The sequence below is a fragment of the Taudactylus pleione genome, unplaced genomic scaffold (assembly GCF_031769625.1).
Source record: "Taudactylus pleione unplaced genomic scaffold, aTauple2 ptg000788l, whole genome shotgun sequence".
Lineage (NCBI taxonomy): Eukaryota > Metazoa > Chordata > Amphibia > Anura > Myobatrachidae > Taudactylus > Taudactylus pleione.
The window spans coordinates 1,294,515-1,322,287 of NW_028285190.1; the positions used below are offsets into that span (position 1 = coordinate 1,294,515).

General features: G+C 44.4%; 1 protein-coding gene across 2 annotated transcripts in view; it reads left to right on the forward strand.

Annotated features, from left to right (window-relative positions):
- The window catches only part of GPR158 (G protein-coupled receptor 158), a 329,386-nt gene that overhangs the window by 123,674 nt on the left and 177,939 nt on the right, over positions 1 to 27,773 (forward strand). For both annotated transcript variants that reach the window (XM_088457824.1, XM_088457825.1), the window contains exon 3: positions 21,108 to 21,210. In XM_088457824.1, the coding sequence (XP_088313950.1) occupies positions 21,108 to 21,210 (103 nt within the window). The remainder of the gene's footprint in view (positions 1 to 21,107; positions 21,211 to 27,773) is intronic.

The following is a 27,773-nucleotide window of genomic DNA, read 5'->3' on the forward strand; positions in this document are numbered from 1 at the left end:
GACGTCGCCCATCGGACCTGCAAGCAGGTTCAAAGAGCAATATCATCAGTGGGGCCATGCTGCTGTTACACCGTCGTTCCCGACATGGGCAAGTGTGTATGCACTTGCCAATGCCAGGACCCGCCGCACGAGACATTGCGCTGGGTACACATCATTTAATGTGTACCCAGCCTTACCTTCTCTGGACTCTCCACTGATTGGCAAAGTCGCAGCATACCACATCATGACCGTGACACTGCTGGGAACCGACTCCCGGCAGCATAGCGGCCATGATCTAATATACTGCCAGGGAAAAAATGCAGGATTTTGAGTGGGGAATATAAATATGTAGATAGGCTATATATATATATATATATATATATATATATATATATAATTTTAGATAGATATACATAGATAGATAGATAGATAGATAGATAGATGTGAGGTAGATATGAGATAGATAGATAGATAGATAGATAGATAGATAGATAGATAGATAGATAGATAGATAGATAGATATGATACATATATATATATATATATATACACAGATATATATATATATATATACAGATATATATATACAGAGATATATATATATATATATATATATATTAAATGAAGCAGAATTCATTGTAGGGATATGGATTCTGCCTTCCACACGTAAAAAACTGACAGCCATCCCTTCTGAAGTGTGGCAAAGACATGCTTTCTATTTAGATAAGAGAAGTTATAGTTATATAATATATATATATATATATATATATATATATATATATATATACACACACACACAGTATAGACAGAGAGAGGGAGGACAGAGAGGAAGAGAGATAGAGAGCGGGAAAAGAGACAGAGGGGGAAGAGTGACAGGGAATAGAGAGAGAGGGATGGAAGAGAGAGCCAGAGAGGGGAGTAAGGGAATGGAGGGAGAGGAAGGAATGGACAGAGGGGGAGAGCGAGAGAAGGAAGGAGCAGGAGAGAGGGGAGACACATACCTGTTGCAGCTGCAGGAGCCATCAGCTTTCTTATGGGGGCGGGCACTTCACTACATTAGGCCCCGCCCCCTACACAAGCACCCGCGAATCACGGGGATATGTCAACAAGGGGGCGGGGTTTCTATAGGCAGTCACTAGAGGTCCATCAAGCAGTGTCCTGACACTGACTGTCAGTGCGCTGTTTGTGTGATTCTGCCGGGAGTCGGCCAGGGTGAGTGGCCAGCTTCCACTCTATATCTGCGGCAGTGTGGGGGCCCCCAAGGTGTGGGGGCCCCTGGGTGACCACCCCATCCACCCCTCCTATAATCCGGCCCTGCATATCACTGGTACACACCCGCTGACGCTCCCATGATATATCGGCTGTTCAATTGAATGGCCGAAATGTCGGCCAGTGTGGACCCATCATAAGGGAGAAAGAGATGCTGTATGGAGTGCAATCACTGAATTTGTTTCTACAGCAACAGTAATTTGATACCAATATTATAAAAGTATAGGAACAGACACAGCAATCAACGTGTGTTTTTTTTTTTTAGTAATTACTTTCTTAAAGTACAACTTAATCATAAAATAATTACTTATTTTGAAACCAGAGTGGAGGACATTTATGAACAATGGCACTGTAACCCGCAGTAAATATCTTATTGGTTCACCAGGTTTCATACATGTTCCCATATACTGGATAAATCGCTTATTTTGTTTTGCCAAGTACAAAAAATTACTTTTGTACCTTAATGATGCTTTCTGTAAAAGTTGGTGCTTGTTAATTTAAACTAAGGTTTTGCAAGTTAATTATATATTTTTTTGTTAAAACAAGATCCTCGCGGCGAATGAAAAATGTTTGTACAAAACGTTCCGAGATTTTATATGAAAATCTAACCTTGGATTGGCTTGTTGAAGCTTCAACAAACTCTGCTAAATGCCCAATCTCAAACTTTATAGTCCTGCTGGAATTTTGCGATACGTTAGGGACTTGTTGCACATGGTGGATCTTTATACTGATTCTCTTCTAGATCAGTCATTTCTGCCCGATCAACACTTACTAGATTTTGTTCATTCTCATAAAGAGGTATTGAATGATAATATTGTCCGCAATCCTTTGTTAATGACTACATGGTGCCGTGTGGCAGTATATGCGAAAACAGCGGAATCTAAATTGTCATCATTCCCTTTTTCTGCTATTCCTCCTTAACCCTGAATTTCAAAACGGCTGTGCATCCATGCCTTTCATGTTGTGGAAGTACATGGGTGTCTCGTGGGTTCATGCATTGGTTGATATTGAGGCTTGTTGGCCTTTACGAATAGCTGAAATCTTTAATAAATATAAGATGCCTCTCATATATTGGTGGTACATCAGGCGCAACACTATGTGAGCTCGGTAACCCAGGTCTTATCACCTTCAGATTGGTCCAATACTCTAAATCTTTTATTGGCTCATCCTATGGGGGGAGGTGGGATCATTTCACTGCACTATAAAATCCTCCTTGACCCAATGGACCATAATAGACTCACAACGGGACTCTTTTCCTGGAGAGCGGTATTTCCTCATATTCCCATTGATAAACTACTACAATCAATATTTTATTCTCAATCTGTGCTCTCATCAAGCATGTATAGGGAGATGTTTTATAACATTTATCATAATGGGTATCTTTCCCTCCACCGCAGGATCATGATGGGTTTGTCGGACACTAGTGATTGTTCTAAGTGTGGAGAGGCTAATGCAACTTTTGTACACTGTATGTGGGAATGCCCCTTAATATGAAATTTTGGTCATCTGTTAATAGATTTGCTTCCTCATGTCCCATTGTCAGCAGAGTGGGCGATATTAGGCTTTTTGCCACAGAATGTCCCCGTACCAAGTGACAGCAAGAAATTGTGCTGATAATTTTGATGGCAGTCTGCAAGTGTATACTCCAAATGTGGACCAGCCCCTATCGATTTCTTTATTTAGAAATAAATTATTCTTCGCCTTTCAGATGAAATGGCTGGAAACCACCCTACACAAAGAAATCAAAATGGCCTCGTGTGTTCAATTGTGGGAGGGCTTTATAGATTCTCTGATCCTGGACCTAAAACGTCAAATATACAATTGCTTCCGAAATACCTTTTGGTATGAAATGCATATTTTACTAGATGACCCCCTAATTTCTTTATCTTCTCCAAATTAGTATATAGCCATTTTTTTTTTGGGGGGGGGGTGTTGCTGCTGACCATGTCTGGGGGTGGACTAAATAATCTGGATCCATATACACTTCTGTAATGGAAACTTCTTGGTTCCTTCCTTTATTGGATTGTTATTGTTAGCTACATGCTAATATGATTACCAATTATATTTTGAGGAGTGATGCACTATGCGCCTGATTCATTAAGGATTTCTATTGCGATTGCAGTTCCATTATCGCAGGCTGGTCTGCTGCGAAAATCGTATAATGATTGCGATCGCAATGCCGTCGCACTTCCAGAATAGAGACACCCACTGCCTCCCACTACCGCTATCTCACATCTGTAATACCTTGCAAACCTCCATCGGTAACATCGAGTACCATCGGCCCCTCACGCAGAATTACAGCAGCCCTGATCTTTATAGAAATTGCTAACCTCGTAGCACGCAGTAAGTACTCTAGCTGCGTATGCAATCGCAGTAGCTAATTTATACACGCCCATGCAATGGCATTCAAACGGACAGACACGCCTGCGTTTCTCTGACCACTCCCCCGTCAACACCCCCAAATGCTTACTGCCTGTCAATCACTCTGCGATGGCTCTCTGGGGCCTGTGTGATCGCAATGCGATCGTAGTGGTGCCTTCGGACACATGCACTGCGATGCATACGCATGCACAATACGCAACAATCGCCCATCTGCGTACTCTTTAGCAATAGCGATCCTTGATGAATCAGGCCCTATGTTTTTGCTCTGAAGAAATTAAAAAAAAAAAAAAAAATCTTCTGTAACTTTATTAGGTACACCTGTACACATGACTTGGACTTATTCCCATATAGCATGGCCACACCCCCTTCCTATGCGCACCGCAATGTGATGCAGTGGCACGTACGGTACTGGTTAAAGACATTGACAATATGGGATCTTTGAAGAGTGACAGACAGTAACACTCTTGGTGGGCTTAGATGTACTTGCTCAGTTTCAAAGTGTCTTTTGAAGTTATTTAAAATGAAGGAATCATAGTTCCTGAGGTAACAGTTTTGACAAGTCAATTAAACAGTAACACTAATTAGTAGTATTGAAATCTGGATCGAATAAACATGCTTTCCAGTTACTGATCTGTTAATAGTCGCTGAATTCTCTGGAGAACATACAATAAACCTGGAGATTAAAATGCTTAACAGCTCAATATTCATGGTGTTTCTGTTTACATTGCAGTTACAGTATGTGTTCATAGTAAAACCCCATTAACATTTTACATTTTTAGTGGTAGTATATATGGATGGTAACGGACATGCATACACATTAGGGGAAAGATCAATATGCCATAGTACAGCTCTAGCTGTGATGTATAGCGTATACTTAATGATGTGAAATGTTTATGCAACTTTTAGGTGTCTGCAAATTTCAGGTTTGGTAATAAAGCCTAAAATTAATTTTGGAAATTGTTTTGGAAACAGATGGGAATTTATAGGAATACAGGAATTAAAGATGTGCACTGACCCCCGTGTTTTGGATTTGGATCTGAATTCATCTTCGTGTTTTGGTTTTGCAAAACCACCCTCAAGTGTTTTGGTTTTGGATCTGAGTTTTTAAAAATAATAAAAAGCTTTTAAAAACAGTTAAAATCATGTCTTTTTTGCAATCCAAAAACTGAAATTCGGATTTAAAATCCGAATTCCGAACCACAGGAAGATCAGAAGTCATGACTCAGACCTGTCCTGATCCTCTTAGGAGTTTAGAACCGTGACTCGGATCTGTCCGGATCCCCTTTTCTGGTGAACCAAACCACACATCTCTGTCAGGAACTCTTCTTTCATGATGCCTCCTTACTGTAGAAATTGCCACACTGTAGTAAAGTAGTACGTTGCTACTATTGTCATTTAGACTTTGCACCGCAGGCATGGGACCAGGCATAAAATAGGGTAGACTAGGGAACAGGGGCAAGGCGGAGGCAGTTGTGAGAGACAGATGTATACATGTGTGGGGTGGTTGCGATAGGACTGAGAAAACTTAAGGCTCTATTTCAAATGTGCAACAAGTCACTGCCAAACGTAAAGTAATGTGAATATTTTGTGGAATGGATTTGAAAATATTCGTTATCTCTTCTGTAGCTTCCGGTGTGTGTGTAACGCGGTTATGTTTTGTAAACAGCATTCACGAAATGAAAGGATCCTATCTGCAGTACCTCAGATCTTTCTCTAACCAATACTTAAAACCATTAAAGTTTGTCCATTAGATAGTTTGGTGGCAATGTTAATTTGGATATATAAAATGTCACTTAAAAGAAAAAGTATCATATTTTTATTATGTCCGGTGGCCATGGCATATAGGAGAGGTGTACTGTCCTACTGTAAGTCTATATAAGGTGTAGTAGAACTGTATAACCAATTTACCATCATGTCCAATTGTCAAATCATGCAGGGAGGTACAGTATAATATCCATGTCAATATAAAAAAGAAAAAAAAAAAAACACCTGGCGCCTAGTCTAACACACACTTGTATTTAAGTTAATCCAATTGTTGCTGCAGCTATCTATTGAAATGGGATTGCCACCCCTCTCAGGTAATAGAAAATTGAAAAAATACCATGTAACAGACAGCGCTGCAAAATATTAGGATTAACCAAACATTAAATTCAAATATTTTCCAATAAGATATATTTAATAATAAATAATAATAATAATAAAAATGGCCATATAATATCCAAAAAGACAATAATGGGATGTATCTCTAAAAACTGTAAATATAACAGACATACATACAATAATTAGATATTTCCAATTAGTAATGCATTTGAACCGCTCTTTGTTTTCAAAGTCACCAGTAGTATGATAACCTCAATTGTTATCTGATAGCTCCACACATAAAAAGCAAAACATTAAAAAGTAAGCATGTAGATTTAAATTGCCAGCATTTGCTGGTAGTGCTTTTTGTGAGGCTGCTGGAAATTTTAAGGATTTTGTAATTATAGTGTTTATTCTCTCCTATAATCCACTTATTCAGTGGAGGACCACATATAATATTATTTCCTCATTATTTTCACTGGCAGAAAATTTGATGATGGAATATGGTTTATTTCCCTTATATGGGTAGCCGACTGTCCACTCCTTATCGTTTTCGATGGTATATACACCAGTGATATATTTTCAACATTCATGTGGTCAGCACACTATGGTGAAGGTAATAATAGCTCAGTCCTCCTAGTGGCTTTTATATCACATATTGGCAGCTGAATATAAAGGCAATTGAACAATTGAATATTACTGTATTATATATATATATATATATATATATATATATAGTGTATATAACATGTTATTACTGTAGATGGGTTAAAGTATTTGTCAGATTGACACAGTTCGCTCTACGCTCTAGTTATACAGAATAAGATTCTGCATCTTTGCCACGTCTCTGTGGTGTTACTTTTGCCATCTGCCTTTGTGCTTTAGTAATTATGTCCAGGCCAATGAAATGCAGCAGGAACTCTTTTGTAGCTGGTTTAGACCTTCTGTTACTAAATAGAGAATCCTTAATAATTTGTTACAGATCATTAATTAAAAAGCAATATACAAAACAATATATTTAAAAAAACAACAACACATAACACGCTGTAACAAGTAGATGCAGCACAAAAATGTACTAAAGCATTAATGGAAACTTTATAATATTCTGCAAGGCATGTAAGGTACTGTAGGTGACAATTCAGCACTACACATAATGATCATTCTATATTTTATGGAAGATAAACTAGCCTACGCTTGTATTTCTCCCTTTGTATTCCTTTCTGTTTAAATATTTCAGTCTATCCTTTTCCACCTTGCCTGTTCCTCTTTACTTCGACTTTGTCCTTCTAAATATGGGCCTGCATGGATATTTATGGGTAAATGGTTGCCCAAGGCATTTCCAGTAAAACAAGCACAATGGTCAATTATATGGTTGAAAATAATATGTTTTAGTAAATATATTTTGTACAATAACTGCAAACAACACTGCCATGCAGGCTTACTGAACCTGTCTGAATACTCAATCTCATATACCACTTTCACATCGGTATGCTGGTTCGCACCCGGAATTTTGTTCACGTGCCCATCCTGGATACAACCCGGCTGAGACCCCTTCCAGACTGGCGGCCCGACCTGGCTCTATTTCCGGGATTGTTGATGTCACCGCCATCACATGCAGAGCTGGCGCTTGGAGATGAGACCAAGCGCCGGCTTTACCTATGCAGTGAACGGGACCCGGGTCGCATCGACCCAGGTTACCAGTTCACACTGCACCATGAGCCGGGTTGAACACGTGTTCAACCCTTCTCGTGACCATGGTTGAAATGCCGGGTCTCTTGTCCCAGGTTATTTCAACTTCTCCCTTTCTCACTGCACAGTAACCCGGGTTATTATTACTTGTAGTGTGAAGGGGGTATTATTCTAAAATTGGATCCTGATAAAAAAATGGTCATCATGTTTGCATCTAATTGCGAAGTTCACGTGCGTGCCGCAGCCACGATTCGATTATTGGACCGAATGAGACAGGGAACGGGAGATATTTGTAACAGGACAGGAGGAGGTGAGGATGGGACGGCAGGGCATGGCTAAGATGACCTGGTCCATTTAAATAGTCCTGTGATTCCCAAACTCAGTCCTCAAGACACCCTAACATGTAATTAAAAAAAATAATACATATAATTTCATTTATTATTATTATTATTATTATTATTATTATTATTATTATTAGCAGTAATCCAAGTGATTTATCTGGAGTCTACATGCAGCTTCATTTATTTTCAGTTCCTTTCAGAGACATCCTTCATTTTAGTGTTAGACGGCCTCAGCCATGCCTCCTTGTCCCTAGGCAGCTGCCTAATTGTAGCTCCTGCCCTGATAAAATTCTCTTGTGAGAATCCTGTGACCAAACATTTCCTCATGCACAGACTGTGGGCTCTATTCATTATGTAAATTATTGGGGTCTGGACCCCGATAATTAACAATCCAACTCGACACAAGCGCCGGAGAAATTCATCATTGCTCTAGAACGCAGACAGTTCCGAAAATTAACTATTTCCCCAAGTCTTTTTACTGCTCCTTTCGGAGCACAAAAGCCCTGGTGTCTGGTGGAAGGAGTCGGACAACGGCCGAGGGGATCCAAAAGGATCCCTCTCCGCAACCCGGGACTTCTTTCCATAGGGAAGTAGTGGGTTGTGGGAGCAAGTGCCATCTGAAGAAGGCTAATGCTACCGCAGTCAAGCTACAAAAATATTGTAATTTCAGAGCTTGATGAATTCTGTCCCCTTACTAGTGTATGGGGACAGCTGGCCATTCCAGGAGAGAAAGGTAAACAGTAGATATCTGTGATATCTCCTGCATTACCTTTTTGATCAATGGCCGGAAAACTTAATTTCTACAAAAGCAGGTGAAAGTGTACCTGCTTTTGTAGAAATTAAGTGATGATGAATAGACCTCTGTGTAACTGATTATTATAGTCTGCTAAATATTATCAAACAAATGTTTTTGTAGTTCCCTTGCTTTGGCTAACTAGTGGTCAGGTTCAATGTTTTGGACAGGGGACCTGGTAAAAGTGTACCCCGGCTGTGCATTACACCCCCACTAGAAAGAGTTCGGTGCTTGTTTTGCAAAATAGGGACCCCTACTCAGTTTGCCTCCCATATTTCTAAAACCAGGACTGGCTCACTGAGCCTGGTGCTGGTTGATGAAATATGGGGGACCCTACGTCTTTTTCCCCCATATTTTCACAACCTGGATCAGCTCCGAAAAGCCTGGTGCTGGTTATGCATTTCTTGTGCCCCACGTCGTTATTTATTTTATTTTACACTTTTAATAATTTTTTTCACACAGAAGCATGCACGGATCTCAAAGAAAAATAAATGGATAATACAATCCTTTCAAGTTTATTCCAAATAAAGGGGGCAGGGTATAAAGAGATGGGATTGTCAGAAAGTGTACGATCCCTTTAAAAGTTATATGTCAGACTTTCACATTATTTTTGCTTAAAAAATTTTTTGGATGAAAATGCTAAATGACATGCTGAGCTAAATACAACTTAAAACTAGAGGTGTGCGCCGGACCATTTTTGCTGGATTTGGATTTGGCTCTGATTCGTTGTCTGGTTTGGATTTGAATTTGCCAGACCGCCGTGACTGGTTTTGGATTTGCATTTTTTTCAAAAATGTACTAAAAAAAGCCAAAATCACATAATTTGGGCCTTTTTTGTTCCTAGAATATTTGTAACCTCAATAACATTAATTCCCAGTCATTTCCAGTCAGTTTTGACCACCTCACAGCTTTGGGGTACTACAGAGTACTGGGGTGCAGTGCACAGTACAAACAAATATAACAATTTTTATTTTTTTTAATTGGCAGCTTGGCTCACACTGCGCAGAGTCAGACCACTTTTACGCACACGCTCCAGGGTAATAAAGCGTACTGAGGTGCAGTGCGCAGAACAGTACAAATACAAAAGGTTATTTTTTTATTTTTGTCATTTTTTTTTTACTCTTTTATATTTTTTAAAAGTTTTTTTGCTGACAAATATGGAGTCACACTGTGAACACAGTGGGTGGGACCTGCGGAGTCAGTGCAGCACCACTGTGATGGAATTAGACTAATTAGACTAAGGGGATTGGACACTTGGTCTGACATCCAAGCCTGGCGGGAAACCCTGAACCAGGACTCGAATGTGGCTCTGATTAACAAGTGCGGAGCAGTCCGGATTCAAGGTAATCTGGACTGCTTATCTCTACTTAAAAAGTTGAGAAGTTTACATTATTACTATGAGTAGCCAATAAATATAACCGATTCCTAAATCCTACACCTTCTGTAATCTAAACTACTGTTGTTTCCCACTGAAAAAATATTGTACAGTGTTAAATAAATATAACGGACATATTTCTGCTCTCCAGTCAGTGGTTTAAATACAGAATTATTAAAATAAAAATACTTTTAGCTTGAGTTAATTTAATGCTTTGTAAACCACAGAATTGGTAGAATATAACTGATAACTCAGAGCTCAGGAGCTGGAGAGAGTATGTCCCATGTTACTTAATCTAATTTCCCCACAATGTATTAACCAGGCTGCTTAAGTCCACAGGCCCAGGAGCACCTACGTCAGCAAAGCTAAATATAGCAAGAGTGAGAACTCTGCTCTGCTCACCCTGCGTTGTTATTTAGATCCCTTCTTCTTTCCACTTAGCAGCCAGTTGGCTGAACTGGTGGGAGTGAAGAGATAAGTATTTCTCCAGTAACCTGTGTTCAGTGGCAGCAGAGGTAAAAATAACAAATACATAATAGTGAGAATACAAGGTATTCCCCTACTTTTAATAGGGGTATGCAGTTGGGAAGCCGGCGGACCTAATCCCGACAGCCGGCTTCCCGACTGTCATATCCGGGCAAGGGTCTAAAGACAGGCGTCGATATGTCGATGCCTGTCATTAGACATACGCTGGGAGCCCGATGCCCGGCATCCCGATTGAAGGATAGCCGTGGGGGGGGAGGGTTAGGTTTAGGGTTCCCGGGGGGGACTTAGGGTTAGGCACCCCCCTAGGAGGTTAGGTTTAGGCGGCGGGGAAGTGGGGGTTAGGTTTAGGCACTTAGAGGGGGGATTAGGGTTAGGCACTGGGGGGAAGGTTAGGGATAGGCACCCCTAAGGGAGGGTTAGGGGGTAGAATTAGGTTAGTCAATGCTTACCTTAGGACGATCAGGATTTCCTCCTCTGCCGGGATGCTGCTGTTGGGATTATAACCGCCGGGCATGGGTCCAGCGGTAAATCATTCCGATTCCTTAATAGGTGGGTCGGATTAAAAGATATATGCAAACTGAACACAAAAACCCCAATGGCACAAGCATTCCACTGAGTGTACGCTGCTGTGCATGGGATCGCTGGCATTAGGAATGATGAGGCAAAACCATGAACTATCCTGAGTGGCGACTAGGAAGCCTAAAGTGTGCGCAACAAAAAAGTCAGTCTCAGGGGCGTGTTATGGGAGTGTCACGAGAGTATCGCTGAAAGTGGCTGCATTCTCAGTTGCAGAGCTGCAGCCACAGAGGCCATGTTTATACGGAGTTCAGAAGGAGACACTGATGGTGCACGCAATGGTGCACCGATTGTGGATTGTTCAGAACCACTGGCAGAGTTACACCATCCACCGGAATTGTGGGCATATCAGTGCTTGCACTCTCTGGCGCTTGGTAGTACACTAAAGAAAGACTGAAACTGGTATTTGTATACTACTGCTGCTGTGACTACACCAAAAGTCCAGCAAAAAATATCTGAATCAGCCCAATGTGTAGTGTTTTCAAGACAGACATAAAGTATAGCACATTAGACCCTTATTCTATCTTAAACATGATACTAAATATTAATGGATTGTTTGAACTGGGTCCACCACGCGGAGCAAAAGAAGGTGCAATATTCTGATACACAAAGTGACCATTTTTACCTGGTCCATGCAGAGGTCATTTATAAGCTTGAAGAACTGCAGAGATACAGCCCAAGTTGTATCTTCTACTTTGTGATGCCATGAGCCTGTTTTATCACATTTGCACTAATTGTACAGACACAGAAGTCAGTACTGCAAAGTTGCATTCATTGCATTCATTGAGAACATTTAGCTCCTTATGATTCCCAGATATAGACATAACAGGTTCAAATGTGTAAGATACTCAGCAGTGAATCTTTAACCACACAGGAATTAGTTTTAAACACAAAGTCGCAGATGAAGCTGTTACAAGTCACGGGCATGACTTGTCTCCCTCTAGCAATTTACCTTCTCCTGATGCTGTTGTTCCTGTTCCGTCAGTTGCTAGGTAATCTGCATGTCACAGGAGGTCATGTGTTTTCCATAGCACGGTGTGATTGGTTCATTCTGCTATTTGTGCACGCTGGCCTTTTGCCACCTCGCCGAATATAGCATTCCTTTCGGTTCTCTCGGCTCTGCTGCATGGTCAGCATTCTGTGCTTTCTTGCTATGTTGTGTCCTGGTTCTCCAGTGGTATTGCCTAGCCACCAGTTATCGGCTTCCCAGCCACACCAGCAGCTTCTGTGCTGCCACCGGCTCATCAGCCACTGCATCGGCTTCCCAGCCCCACCAGCAGCTTCCGTGCTGCCACTGGATCAACAGCTACTGCATCGGCTTCCCAGCCACACTAGCAGCTTGCATGTCACCACCGGCTCACAAATCACTGCATCGCCTTCCCAGCCGCACCAGCTGCTTCTGTTCTGCCACCGGCTCCCAAGCCACTCCATCGGCTTCCCAGCTGCACCAGCAGCTTCTGTGCTACCATCAGCTCTCAAAGCGCATCTCAAGTACACCAACTTGTGTACTGGTTCCCAAACTGCACCATCGGCTCTCAAAGCCGCATCTCAAGTACACCAACTTGTGTACCAGCTCCAAAGCTCCACCATCGGCTCTCAAAGCCGCATCTCAAGTACACCAACTTGTATACCAGCTCCCTAGCCGCACCATCCGCTCTCAAAGCCGCATCTCAAGTACACCAACTTGTGAACCAGCTCCCTAGCTGCACCATTGGCTCTCAAAGTCGCATCTCAAGTACACCAACTTGTGTACCTGCTCCCAAGCTGCACCATCGGCTCTCAAAGCCACATCTCAAGTACACTAACTTGTGTACTGGCTCCCTAGCTGCACCATCGGCTCTTGCAGCCACATCTCAAGTGCGCCAACTTGTGTACTGGCTCCTAAGCTGCACCATTGGCTCTCAAAGCCGCATCTCAAGTACACCAACTTGTGTACCGGCTCTCAAGCTGCACCATTGGCCCCTCAGCCTCATCATTGGCTCCCAAAGCCACAACATCTAATCCTTTACTCCTACGACCAGCTCAAATCCGCACCATCAGTAAGTTAGCTGCACTATCTGCTCTCAAAGCCGCACCATCAATTCACTAATTTCTGCTACCAGCTCAAAGCCGCATCATCGGCTCATAAGTCACATCGACAGCTCTCAAAGCCAAACCTTCCTGCACATCGGCACTCAAGCTGCATCACTGGTTCTCCAGCCACACCATTGGCTCTCAAGCCAAACTGTCCTGCACATCGGCACTCAAGCCGCATCACCGGCTCTCCAGCCACACCATAGGGTCTCTAGTTGCCTCATTGACACTTCCTGTTCCAAACTCCTCACCTCACCACTGGATCCCATCAGACACCTGCTTAAGCCACTACTACCATGAGTATTAAGTCCAGGCAGCCATCTAAGTACCGGTGAACATCTTTAGTTATAAGGGAACAACGGGTGGCTGTTTGTGGCGGAAGACCTCACCAGGCCGGGTTCTAGGGGGCTTACTCGGAGGAATCTTTGGGATTTGTAACAGAAGCATAGTGCAATTTGGAGAAAATCTGCTGCTGTGTGCATTAGAGCCCTTCTTACACAGATTCACACAGACGTACATATGTTGCATATCAAATTGATACCTCTGTGAGAGAGAACAGAGGTGCTTCAGTTGCTCATTGGGGAAGAGGATGGGGCAGGAGTTGTAGCTGGTCACTGATGAAGGGTAGGGTGAGAGATATAGTTAGGTACTGTGGAGGGTGGGAGATGAAGTTGGTCTCTGTGGGGGGATTAAGGTGGATAATGCAGTTGGTCACTAGGAGGTGGGATTAAGATTTAACAACTGTCCAAACTCTAAAAGTCACCTACAAAAGTTAGAAACCACAATATACTGAGACTGGTGCTATGTGTATTATTGTACACTGAGCTATATACAAGCTAAACCATATATGGTATAATGTGCTGAGCCATGCCTGGTGCAAACAATGCCTTAGCTACTGACAGTCAAACAAAGGATAGCCATTTATGTTGCCAAGTCTAACATGCAGAGCCATATCTGGTACCAAGTCCAACATGCAAACACATATCTTTCACCCGATCTAATAGATAGGCTTATATCTGGTTCCAGGTTTAATATGCAGAACTGTATCTAGAACCAATTTTAATATACAGACCCAAATCTGATTCCCAGTCTAGTATGCAGACCTATATTTGATTCCCATCCAATATGCAAGTCCATTATGCTCCAAATATTTAGCATAAATATTGTATATTTAGTGTCAAGTGTAATTTTCAGAACCATATGTACTGTAGTTACTATGAGAAACTCATATCTAATGACCATTCTAATATGTTTTTGTGGAAATTAATGGGCAGATTCAGGGGCCTATTCATCAACACCAAAGTAACAGTTTTAAGGACATTTTTCCTTAATTACCATTATTTTAGTATTCATTAACACACTTAACGCAGGAGATATAACCGATATCTCTTGGTTAAGTCCGTCTGTGCTAATTTTCATACTCCCTATACTCTAGTATGGGGATGTAGAAATTAAGCTAGTCATCAAATTCTGAAAATTATGTATTTTCGGAATTTGATGGTGTTACTATACGCCATTCTCATATGGCGTATATCCCCTGATAGTGTACACAAGCTGCCGTCTACACAGCAGCTTGTGTAGGAAAGAAACAGTACTTACCAGCTTTCAGCTCCTTCCTCCAGGTCCCTTCATCGTCTAGGTCCTCCAGGTTGCTCCTGCTCCTACTTTGGGTTTCTTGGCTCCCTCCGACATGTCCCTCGGGCTCCCGGTTCCGGCGGAACTTGATCAACGCAGGTCCCTCCGGCTCCTGGTTCTGGCGGCACTTGATCCACGCAGGTCCCTCGGGCTCCCGGTTCCAGCGGCTCTTTCTCCCAGCAGGTCCTTCGGGCTTTGTTTCCAGCAGCACTTTCTGCACCTGCCAGTGCATGTTACTGCTGATGGGAAGCGTCTCCCCTCCGTTCCCCATGGCACTTATAAGTGCCAATGGGGAAAGGAAGGGAGACACTTCCCATCAGCAGCAGCATGCAACGGCAGATGCAGAACATAGATTAGTATAAAAAAATTATATGTTATATTCAATTAGTGCAGCTGTAATCAATGCTGCGCATGCGCTGCTTCTCTGAATAGAAGCAACATATGCGCAGAACTGATTACAGCTGCGGTAAGTTAGAGCAGGTAGGGAAAAGTATCTACAGTATTTTCTGAAAAGCTATCATTGCAAAATTACAGCTTTTCGGAATAGATACTTATGGAGAAGAGGAATGATGAATTCCTCCAGTAATTAGGTAGAACTACATGCGAGTTCTAAACCTAATTACCTCCAGAGAATTTTAAGTAGAGATGTGCGCCGACCCTTGTGTTTTGGTTTTGGTGTTGGTTTTGGATCTAGATTCCCCCTGATTTTGAATCTGGATTGGTTTTGCCAAAACCTCACCACCGTGTTTTGTTTTCGTGTTTTGGTTTTGGATCTGGATTTTTTCTTTAAAAATCATAAAAACAGCTAAAATCACATAATTTGGGCCTGTTTTTGATCCTACAGTATAATTAACCTCAATAACATTAATTTCCAGTAATTTCCAATCAATTTTGACCACCTCACAATATTATTTGCTTCATCTAGTTAAGGCCAAGAGGTTGCATCCAGCTAGCTGGCTGACTAAGCTAAGTGACACAGTGGGCGGCACTAACATGTGGCAGTTCAGCTTCTAATTTCCAACACGGATACAGTGTGTTATACAGTATGGGTTGGATACACCAATAGTGCACTTACTGTGACAGCAGTGTCGGCAGAGCGGGGTTGCTGACGGTGTCCTCAATACATGGAATGGCAGTGCTGCGGTGCTGGCAGTGTCCTCAGTGAAGAGTACCGGTGATTTTGGCAGTGCGGGGGTGCCAGCAGTGTCTTTTATATCGCAGGTTTGCTGGCTGTGTTGGCAGTGCGGGAGTGCCAGTGGTGTCTTTAGTGCAGGTTTGCTGGCTGTGTCGGCAGTGCAGGGGTGCCAGCGGTGTCTTTAGTGCAGGTTTGCTGGCTGTGTCAGCAGTGCAGGGGTTGCTGGCGGTGTCCTCAGTACATGGAATGGCAGTGCTGCGGTGCTGGCAGTGTTCTCAGTGAAGGGTACTGGTGGTGTCGGCAGAGCCAGTGGTGTCCTCTGTGCAGGTTTGCTGACTGTGTCAGTAGTGCAGGGGTGTTCTCAATGCAGGGTGCCGGCGGTGTCGGCAGAGTGGGGGTGCTAGCGGTGTCCTCAGTGCGTGTGTCCTGACAGTGTCGGCAGTACAGGGGTGCTGGTGGTGTCCTCAGTGTGGGAATGTCGGCAGTGTGGGGGTCGCTGACGGTGTCCTCAGTACGTGGGGCAGCAGTGCAGGGGTGCCGGCAGTGTCAGCTGCGGTGGTGTCGGCAGTGGGTGGTGCTGCCAGTGGGGGTGCCGGCGGTGTCGGCAGTGGGGGGTGCCGGCAGTGTCAGGCGGCGGGGGATGGTGGGCGCCATCTTCTTCTTCTTTAGTGTTTATTTTCAGTGGGCTTAATGCTGATTGGCTGAGAGCCGTGACAGACAGCTCTCTCAGCCAATCAGCGTTAAGGCTGCTCAATACAAAACCTCGCGACCCGATAGCGGGGTCGCGAGGTTTTGTCTCGGGGGAGGGATTGGGGGCAGGCAGGGAGATCCGAGCGTCACTCGGATCGCCCCGGATCCCCGAAATTCGGGTGGACCCGAACCCGCTCATCTCTAATTTTAAGTAATGATGAATAAGCCCCTTCAGTGTTTAAGAACACTGAATGAACAAACCCACCATTTATTAAGCATAATAAAGATCATTTAATCATAAGTTCTTACATAATTATCTTACACTTGTTAAGAATAGTCTAATAAACAAACATACAATGACGGGGGTTATACTTCCTAACAAAACTGTTATACAGTATATGTAATACATTCATCAACTCCTGCTTATACGTAAAATAAGGACATATTCAGTATATTTTAAAATTAGCTTATTCAGAAAATGATAAGCAATTAAAAATCCTTTATTTGGCAAGCATGGGAATTCCAAGAAAATATATAATAGTAACTCATTGAAAGCATCACTGCAACAGAAAGGATAACAATGTCAGTAAAGTAATACATATTGTATCTTATGTTTTGAACTAGGGTCAAGCTATGTATAAATCTGTATCTCTTAAATAATCATCTGAAAGGAAAAATTAAATGATCAATGTCTTTCTTACCAGTTGTTGAACCCTCACATATGCAGACCTATGTCTGATGCAAAGATCGTAATATGTCTGGTGCCAAGCACCATAAAATTCAGACCCAAATCTGGTGCCAAGTGTAAAATGCCGACCCATATCTGGTGTTATATGTAATATGCAGACCTATATATTGTGCTTTATGCTATATGCAGACCCATACCTAGTGGTGCTGGGTATAATATGCAGACCAGTGGTGGCACTTACCCTCTCGGACAAGCAGAGCTGCCCATGCTGCAGTTCTGAGACAGGGTTGCCGTACCTGCCAGGTACATTGTGCATGAGCTATGGATCTGGCAGGCGCTGGGACTGTGCGCAAGGAGAGGTGGGAATGGCGAATGCAAACAAACAGCGTCTTATAGGGACTGCATCTGATGTAGCCCCTAGAAGTTGGGCAGGGTTGTCGGAAAGGCAGAGGAGTGGGTTACTATTGGAAGTGAAGTTAAAAGTGGCCCAGACTGGCATTCCCAGGGGGGAAAAACACCTCCCCTTGGGACTGCCGGTCCTGTCTGTGATTAGCACATATCCCATATCTGGTCCCATGTTTCATATTCAGACACATATTTGGTGCTCAGTTTAATATGTAGTCCTATATCTTGTGCCAGGTATAATATGCAGATTCATATCTAGTGTCAAATCTACTATGCAGATGCATATGTGATTCTACGTTTGTTATACAGACCCTATCTGGTGCTAGATGTAGCATGCAGTTCCATACAGTGGTGACAAATGCTATATGCAGCAAATTAAACTTCAGTGAAAGAACAATAACAGGCAGGGACGTATCTAGACCTTTGTGGGCCCCATAGCAAAATTTAGAAAGGGCCCCCAGCGCTCCACCAAAGTGACAGTGGGGATGTGTGGAGCAGGACAGAGCGGCTGAAGAGAGGTTAGAAAAAGCAGATGGGGTGGAGCCTGACAGAGTAGTGGGCGGGACAGGAAAGCTGGAGACTGAGGTAAGATCTAAAAATAAACTGTTTTACATTCACACAAGCACGCACTAACCATGTGACCATTGGCTGCACAGGTTCCAGCATTGTCAGCTGATCCAGTTCCTTATTATTCTGCTGAACCTGGTCTGGAGGCAACTTGGGCCCCATAGTAGCCACACCCCCTGCACCAACGGTAGTCACGCCTATGACAACAGGTATACCAGCCAGTGACTTGCTGTTAATTGTTCAGAAGCTAACGGGGAAGTAATGGAAACATTTGTTAGCAGAAGCTGCCAGTATGTTATTTTTTAGGGGGTTCAGTGCAGATCCAAATCTCAATGGTCGCTTTATACCATTGGGGCCTGTAAGAGATACATAGGCTGCTACTAGAACAGTTATGCCTCTGATTAAAATGAATTCTACGCACAAATGTATACGGTTTCTTTTTGCAATGTGACATATTCTAAGGCGTACACTAAAAGCAGGACAGTCCTTCTTTCATTTATCCACTGAGTTCCCTAATGACCAATTAACTATAACTGAAATGAAAGAGTCATTCACTACTACATTAGGCAGCTCCCAGATTTAGGTAATGATGACAATGGGGTCTACCTTCCCTACTTGTTTCATAAATGTGACCAGACCATTTAAGTAGTTGACATTAAAGGGTAACACCACCCAAAATCTACTGGACAAGGTTTAGGAAATTTGTTAAAAAATGACACTGGCCCTCTGTACAGATCCCTGAATAACTGGCCTGTACAGATGGAAAGGGGAGATAAGGTCCAGCATGAGACCTACCTGGACTTATTCAGGCTACAGGGTAATGGAGCTCTCAGATTCCAAAATACATGCTAAACTCTTTATCTATCGAGCCTTCCTACCCTGCTTCCAGTGCCCTGGACTGTTCCGGCACTGATATTACTGGTGCCGGAATCCCGACGCCTATCACAATCCCAGAGCCGACATCCTGACCTCCGGAATACTGACGATAAGTAGCGGGGTGGGGGGGAGGGTTAGGCACTAGGGGGAGGGTTACGGCTAGGCACTAAGTGGGGAGGGTTAGGTTTAGGGTGTGGGGAGTTGGAGGTTAGGATTAGGCACCAAAGAGGGAGGGTAGGGAGAGGGGAAAGGTTAGCATACTGAGCAACAAGTGTCAGTAAGCTAGCCCTGTGGGGATGCCGGTGTTGGAATTCTGACAGCCGGGAACCCATACCGATTCCGTTCCAAGCACCTTACCATGATCTGCTGGTACTTACAATACAGTTCTCAGCAGGCAACCAGTGAATGAAGTGTAATAAATGGAATGTTAGACTTTCTCCACAACGTCAATTGCCTTTTAAAAAAAAATAAAAGAACTTATATGTGGGGCAGAGGATGCACTGTAGGGATATCTTTTCTGTTTGTATTACAGAAATATACCGAAATTAGCAAAATAGAATAGATGTAGTGTAGCTTTGTTCTGTGATCCTAAAGGGAATCTTACTCTGCCTAGCAGTCACGGTCATATTGTTGTATTTCTGCATTATCCAGTCCTACTTAGTACACATGTGTCCTCATTCACTTGGCATCTTTGGCAAAGATTCTTTGCTCCATATGGTGCGAGACATGTTGTGTGACTTTGATGCTACACCAAGGATAGCGATTTCCATACTTTCACATTCTAGCCTCATTTTCGCACCACAGCCACGTACTGACAGACTTGTAAGTTACGCTTTTTGCGCAATTGTTGCAGTATAAATTAGCATGATGTTTCATGGCACAGCTCAATTATACTGGTCCCCGTCTCTTGTCTTTTTTTCTTAGATTAGCATATTTTTCGCACTGCTATTGTATGCAAATACTCTAGTAGTGTTAGCACCGTACCAGGGCTTTATTGCGCCCTGTGCCGGCCACGCCCCCTGAGCACATGACATCATGATGTGGGGGCTGGGCTGCCAATGCCAGGAATTACAGCACTGCCTGGAGCATTCTCAGGATGTTCCCAGGCGCTGTACAGGCTGCAATGTGCATGTCTGGAGCAGGGGCGTTTCTAGTGAGGAGGGGGCCCGGGTGCAGTCTCCATCACGGGCCCCCTTCTCTCCATTCAGCAGCCGGCAGCGCACTGAGCTGACTGTGTGTGGCCAGCGCTGGAGTTATAGACTCTGGGCACTAGAGTGTGCCCAGAGTCTATAGCGGATGCGCAGGTCACTGGGAAAATGGGTGCGGCGGCCAGCACATGCGCAAATGATGGGAAAATGGCCGCCGCGGCCATTTTCCAGGCATTTTTACAGCACCGGACCCCTGCGCCAAAGTGGGATAAGTATATTATGGGTGCAGAGTGTGCACCCATGCAAGTCCATGAAAGATGATGTTTGTCCATGAAAGATGACATTTTGCCTCTTTCTGAGACAAACGAATTTGGCGGGAAATCAGAACTAATCCGAGCCTGCACATCCCTACTCATGATCCCTGTCTTTTGTGTATAACAGATACTACGTTTTGTGTTTTCCCTGAATTGTCTATAGGAATCAATACATTGAGAGGGGAGATAGATAAAGTGGAGAGAGATAAAGTACCAACCAATCAGCTTCTAGCTGTCACTTTACAGTCTTCGTTTGAAAATGACACCTAGGAGCTGATTGGTTGGTACTTTATCTCTCTCCAAGGCTTGATACATCTCCCCCATGGTTTTAAAGGAGAATTATATTGGGCATCATTATGGGTAAAACACAATTGGGAAACTATATATGCATTTTCATCCTGTAGCGCCCAGCAAATGTCCACGTTAATAAAATCATCTTAATACTGTATGCACTTGAATAACTATCATATCAGTCATGTTAGGATTGTACTGCAAGCTCAAGCAAAATGAATATAAAAGTTATATATGTAGAAAAATGCTGAGCTACTGTTCTTCAAAGCATTTTCCAAGTCTGTATGTATTATATTGCTTGTTTTCTTTATTTCAGTGTATACCAATTAAGGGCCTTGGATTTGTTCTTGGAGCCTACAAATGCATTTGCAAGCCTGGATTTTATCATCCTGACATGTTTTCAGTGAATGGCTTTCAAAGTAAGTGCCTTTTGGTTGAGCAAGAAAAAAAAAACAGTGTCATTAATAATGCAGGATCCCTTTTTATCCTTGTCAGGGTTATACAGTAAATCCCCAGTGATGTGCAACTTTATAATTATATAATCACCTACTGTAAGTACGTTTAGCCCTATGTTTTGTAATTTTCTCTTTTTGTAGTTTTCTCTTGGACTCTAAATATACATATTTTTGGTATATTAAGATTGGATATAAACACCAGAAAAAAAACCCTGTATATTTCCATACTTTACATAAAGAGCATTTGGAGGTAACATGGAATTTTGGGCCTGATTCAGAGCCGGACGCTCTGACCAGAGCGCTCGCTCTGAATCAGGGCCGTCCTAGTTAAATTTGGAGCGGCCTTTTGGACGCTCGCATAGCTGTGGGTTACCACCCACAGCTTATGCGAGCGTCCATGGGGGACTATGTACTAGGGCCCTGATTCAGAGCCGGACGCTCTGACAGAGCGCTCGCTCTGAATCAGGCCGTGCCTCCTACCTTTTGGAGCGGACTCCTGGCTGCTCGCATAGCTGTGGGTGATCACCCACAGCTATAGTGAGCGGCCAAAATGATGGCAGCGATGGTCAAGACCATCGCGACCATCAGGCTTGCGACGAGACCCTTGCAGTAGGGTCTCGTTGCCGCAAGCCCTGGAGTGATTTTGGCTCTATCAGAGCCAAAATCACTCCCACTGACATCACTAGTGATGTCAGTGGGGCCGGACCCAGACGGTAGGCGTTCCCATGGGAACGCCTCCGTCTGGCAGGCACGCCCACCAAAGGGGGCGTGCTGTCACTCACCATCGACAGCACGCCCCCTTTGGTGCGAGACCCCGAGCGACGCCGGGTCTCGCGCTTGCACACGACGGAGCAGCATTTGAGTACCATCGACCCGCTTGCGAGCGTCCTGCGCTCGCGAGCGGGTCTGAATGAGACCCTCAGGCACTTGAAGAGGTGAAAATCTTCTCCATTTATACTCATCTATGGCCTTGACAAGAGTAAACACAAACTTAGGTTAAGGGGCCTGCTCTCTAGGGGCCTGCTCTCTAGTCCCCACTGCGCATGCGCACGACGGAGGGAGCTCCGTCGTGCGCGAGACCCGACGAGCGAAGGACTTTCCTTCGCTCGGAGTGTCTCATCAAAGGGGGCGTGCTGTCGATGGTGACTGACAGCACGCCCCCTTTGGTGGGCGTGCCGGGGGCGTGCCTGCCAGACGTAGGCGTTCCCAAGGGAACGCCTACCGTCTGAAGCCGGCCCCACTGACATCACTAGTGACATCACTCCTGGCCTTGCGGTTGAAAAACCCAACCGCAGGCATTTGCTCGTGAAGACCATCGCGACCATCATCCTGCACGCTCGTATATGCTGTGGGTGGTGACCCACAGCTATACGAGCGTCCAGGAGGACGCTCCATATTAATGGAGGTGGGCCCTGATTCAGAGCGAGCGCTCTGGTCAGAGCGTCCGGCTCTGAATCAGGGCCAAAGTACCAACCAATCAGCTACTAACTGTCTCATTACAGGCTGTCTTTGAAAAATAACAGGAGCTGATTGGTTGGTACTTTATCTCCGTACACATTATCTCTCGCAAGTTGCATACACACGGGACGACTTTTGTCAATGATATGAACAATACAGTTTATCGTTAGATCGTTCATATCGTTGACTTTCTTTGCACTGAACGACCAACGAAGCGCGTGGCCATATGGACGAAAACGATATCTGAGGTCGACTGTACAGACTGGCCAACTTGCTCGATATCTATGAATTCTTCATCATTTTAAATACTATCAGAAATTGTTCATCGTTCATAAAATCGTTCATGATCATTGATGAAATCATTCAACGATATCGTTCAATTTTAAAAAGAAAAAATCGTTCAATGATATCGATGATCAAGCAAGTCGTCCCGTGTATACACACCTTAAGGCTTAGGGCCTGATTCAGACCCGCTCGAGAGCGCTGAGCGCTCGCAAGCAGGTCGATGTTGCCCAAGTGCGCATGCGCACAACGGAGGCGGCTCCGTCGTGCGCATGCGCGAGACTCGAATAACGACGGCCAAGCCGTCGCTATGGGTCTTGCACCAAAGGGGGCGTGCTGTCGGTGATTGACAGCACGCCCCCTTTGGAGTGCGTGCCGGGGGCGTGGCTGCCCAGACAGAGGCGTTCCCATGGGAACGCCTTCCGTCTGGGGCCGGCCCCACTGACATCACTAGTGATGTCAGTGGGAGTGCTTTTGGCTCTGATAGAGCCAAAAGCACTCCAGGGCTTGCGGCAGCGAGACCCTACCGCAAGGGTCTCGTCGCAAGCCCGATGGTTGCGATGGTCTTGACCATCGCTGCCATCATTTTGGCCGCTGCTATAGCTGTGGGTGGTCACTCACAGCTATGCGAGCAGCCGGGAGTCCGCTCCAAAAGGTAGGAGGGACGGCCCTGATTCAGAACGTCCGGCTCTGAATCAGGGCCCTAGTACATAGTCCCCCAAAAAAGTGAAAAGTAGGTAGTGTCAAAAGTCTGGGCACATCACAGGACCATTTGCAGTTTTAATTATAGATGTGTGCTGGTCCGGTTCTCAGAGAATCGACAACAACTGAACTGATTCCCAGTTCGGAATCACTTTGGGGTACCGAGTCGAACCAAGTCCAAGTTTGGATCTTCCCACGGTTCGGAACTCGGATTTAATAACCGAACTCGGATTTTGGATTACATGCTAATTGCTAACAGGTCCAAATCATACTTGCCTACTCTCCCGGGACTGTTGAGTGCCTCCTGAAAATCTGGTGCCACTCCCGACACCCCCGAAAGACTAGGCGAGTCCCCCGGAATGGCTGCCGGCATCCCACAAACCCCCGCACCAGCTGCAAAAGTGGGCGGTCCGGGGGTGCGATGACGCGATTCGCGCTGAATAGCGTCATCGTAGCCCCACCCTCTGCCTTGTATTCCAGCAATATTGCCATTATAAAGTGGGGGGCGGGGCCACTATGACGCGATCAGCACTCCCCCGCTCCACCCACTTGAACCGCCCCCACCCTCCCTGCTGGACGGACCTGCCAGCCCCCTCCCGGATCCCCCTGCTGAAATGTCGGCAAGTATGGTCCAAATGACGTAATTTTAGCTGGCTTTTTTTTTTTATTTTCTTTTAAAAAATACAGATCCAAAACCAAATCACATGAAGATGAATGCAGATCCAAAACCAAAACACATGGGTTGGTTCACATCTTTAGTTTGAACAATTCTAACGACTGCAGTACACTATCTAATCCCTCACATATCAGGGTATTCTAGTCCAACCTGCAAATATACTCCAGTACATTTTGACTTTAACATTGAACACCAACATATGCTAACCCAGTGGTTCCAAAACTTTTTTCAATAACGGCGCCCTGGAGTATCAGCAATGTTTTCACGGCTCCCCTAAGCCAAAAAAGTTTTATTGAGAAAAAATGTAGTAAAGTAGTACAGTGTAGTAAATTGTGCTAACCTGTCATCCTTAGGCTCAGTTACTGTATGTGGTGGTAGACTGGTTTGCACTTCTGTTTATCCTCATGTTTACATTACATTGACCATAAAGAACTTGATTTGGTGCTGGTCCACCAACCTGAGGCACCCCTGCAAGTGTCCCAAGGCACCTCAGAGTGCCATGGCGCACAGTTTGGGAACCACTGTGCTAACCACTTTAAAGTAGGGGTGTGCACCGGCCACTTTTCGTGTTTTGTGTTTTGGTTTTGGATCTGGATCTGTCTTCGTGTTTTGGATCTGGATTGGTTTTGCCAAAACCACCCTTCCGTGTTTTGGGTTCTGGGTTTTGTGTTTTGGATCTGTATTTTTTTGAAAAAAAGCATAAAAACAGCTAAAATCACAGAATTTGTAGGTTTTTCTGCTCCTATGCTATTATTAACCTCAATAACCTTAATTTCCACTCATTTCCAGTCTATTCTGAACACCTCACACCTCACAATAGTGTTTTTATGTCCAAAAGGTTGCACCGAGGTAGCTGGATGACTATGCTAAGCGACACGAGTGGGCGGCACAAACACGTGACCCATCTAGGCGTGAAACTGCAGTGGCAGACAAGATGGCAGTTTGAAAAACTAGGCCCCAAACTGTACATAATGCAAAGAAAAAAAAGAGGTGCAAGATGGAATTGTCCTTGGGCCCTCCCACCCACCCTTATGTTGTATAAACAGGACATGCACACTTTAACAAACCAATCATTTCAGCGCCAGGGTCTGCCACACAACTGTGGCTGAAATTATTGGTTCGTTTGGGCCCCCACAAAACAAGCTGGCAATTAATCTGTCCCTGCACAAACTGGCTCTACGGAGGCAAGATGTCATCCTCATCCTCCTCATCCACCGATTCCTCACCCTCTTCAGTGTGTACATCCTCATCCTCACAGAGTATTAATTCGTCCCTGCTGGAATCCACAACCACAGGTCCCTCTGTACGTTGTGGAGGCTGGTCTCCCTGGAAGAGTTGATAATTAATTTTATGAACATCATCTTCTCCACATTTTGTGGAAGCAACCTCCTACGCCTTTCGCTGACAAGGTTCCCGGCTGCACTAAACACTCTTTCGGAGTACACACTGGAGGGGGGGCAACTCAGGTAAAATAGAGCCAGTTTGTACAGGGACCTGCAAATTGATTCTTTTTCCTGCCAGTACAGGTACGGACTGTCTGACATGCCTACTTGGATGCTGTCACCGATGTAATCCTTTAACAGACAGACGCACGCTTGCCGCTGCTGCTTTGAGGATGCAAGTTCGGCTACAGCCCACACAATTCACAAAGACAGAAAAAAAAAGAAGAATATTTTTATTGTTTGTGTAGCACACTTTGAGGGTGTCACCACCCTTTAACAGACAGACGCACGCTTGTCGCTGCTGCTTTGAAGATGCAAGTGCGGCTACATCGCACACAAGTCACAAACACATTAAAAAAATAGTTTTTTTATTTTTTGGAGCACTTTGAGAGTTACACCACCCTTTAACAGACAGACGCACGCTTGTCGCTGCTGCTTTGAGGATGCAGGTGGAATCTAGACGGGATTTGGAACCGGGGACACACTACCTCCATCAATTGTCTAAATCCCACTGCACTAATGGCGGATACCGGACGCACGTCTAACACCAACATAGCAGTCAAGGTCTCAGTTATACGTTTTGCTTCAGGATGACTGCTGTCGTACTTCATCCTCATCGCCAGGGACTGTTGGAGGGTCAATTGTTTAGTAAAAGTAGTGATGTTCCTACTTCCTCTCAGGGATGATGAACAACTCCCAGCAGCAGCAACAGCACTAGGAGGAAGTGGTTCTTGATCTTTGCCTATTTTATTTTTATCGGAGAAAGTTTGGTCCTCCATTTATGTTATATTGATATATATGTGCGGCTAAAGCGCACACAAACACAGAAAATATTTTTTTATTTTTGCTGGAGAGTAGTGCACTTTGTGGGTTACACCACCCTTTAAGAAATGAGCCAGCCGGCTCTTTACTTATGGGACACAGGCGCACGCTTCGCGCTGCTCCTTTGTTGATGCACGTGCAGCCACAGTGCACACAAGTCACAAACACAGAAAATATATATTTTTTTGGTTTGGACTGGAGTGTATTTTGGGGGTTACAGCACCCTTTAACGGTCAAGCCAGCCGGCCCTTTACTTATGACACAGGCGCACGCTTGGCACTACTTTGTTGATGCACGTACGGCTACTGCGCACACAATTCACAAACACAGAAAATATATATTTTTTTGGTTTGGAGTGTACTTTGGGGGTTACAGCACCCTTTAACGGTCAAGCCAGCCGGCCCTTTACTTATGACACAGGCGCACGCTTGGCACTACTTTGTTGATGCACGTGCGGCTACTGCGCACACAATTCACAAACACAGAAAATATATATTTTTTGGGTTTGGAGTGTACTTTGGGGGTTACAGCACCCTTTAACGGTCAAGCCAGCCGGCCCTTTACTTATGACACAGGCGCACGCTTGGCACTACTTTGTTGATGCACGTGCGGCTACTGCGCACACAATTCACAAACACAGAAAATAATTTTTTTTTTGGTTTGGACTGGAGTGTACTTTGGGGGTTACAGCACCCTTTAACGGTCAAGCCAGCCGGCCCTTTACTTATGACACAGGCGCATGCTTGGCACTACTTTGTTGATGCACGTGCGGCTACTGCGCACACAATTCACAAACATAGAAAATTATTTTTTTTTTGGTTTGGACTGGAGTGTACTTTGGAGGTTACAGCACCCTTTAACGGTCAAGCCAGCCGGCCCTTTACTTATGACACAGGCGCACGCTTGGCACTACTTTGTTGATGCACGTGCGGCTACTGCGCACACAATTCACAAACACAGAAAATATTTTTTTTTTTGGTTTGGACTGGAGTGTACTTTGGGGGTTACAGCACCCTTTAATGGTCAAGCCAGCCGGCCCTTTACTTATGACACAGGCGCATGCTTGGCACTACTTTGTTGATGCACGTGTGGCTACTGCGCACACAATTCACAAACACAGAAAATTTATTATTTTTTTAGCACTT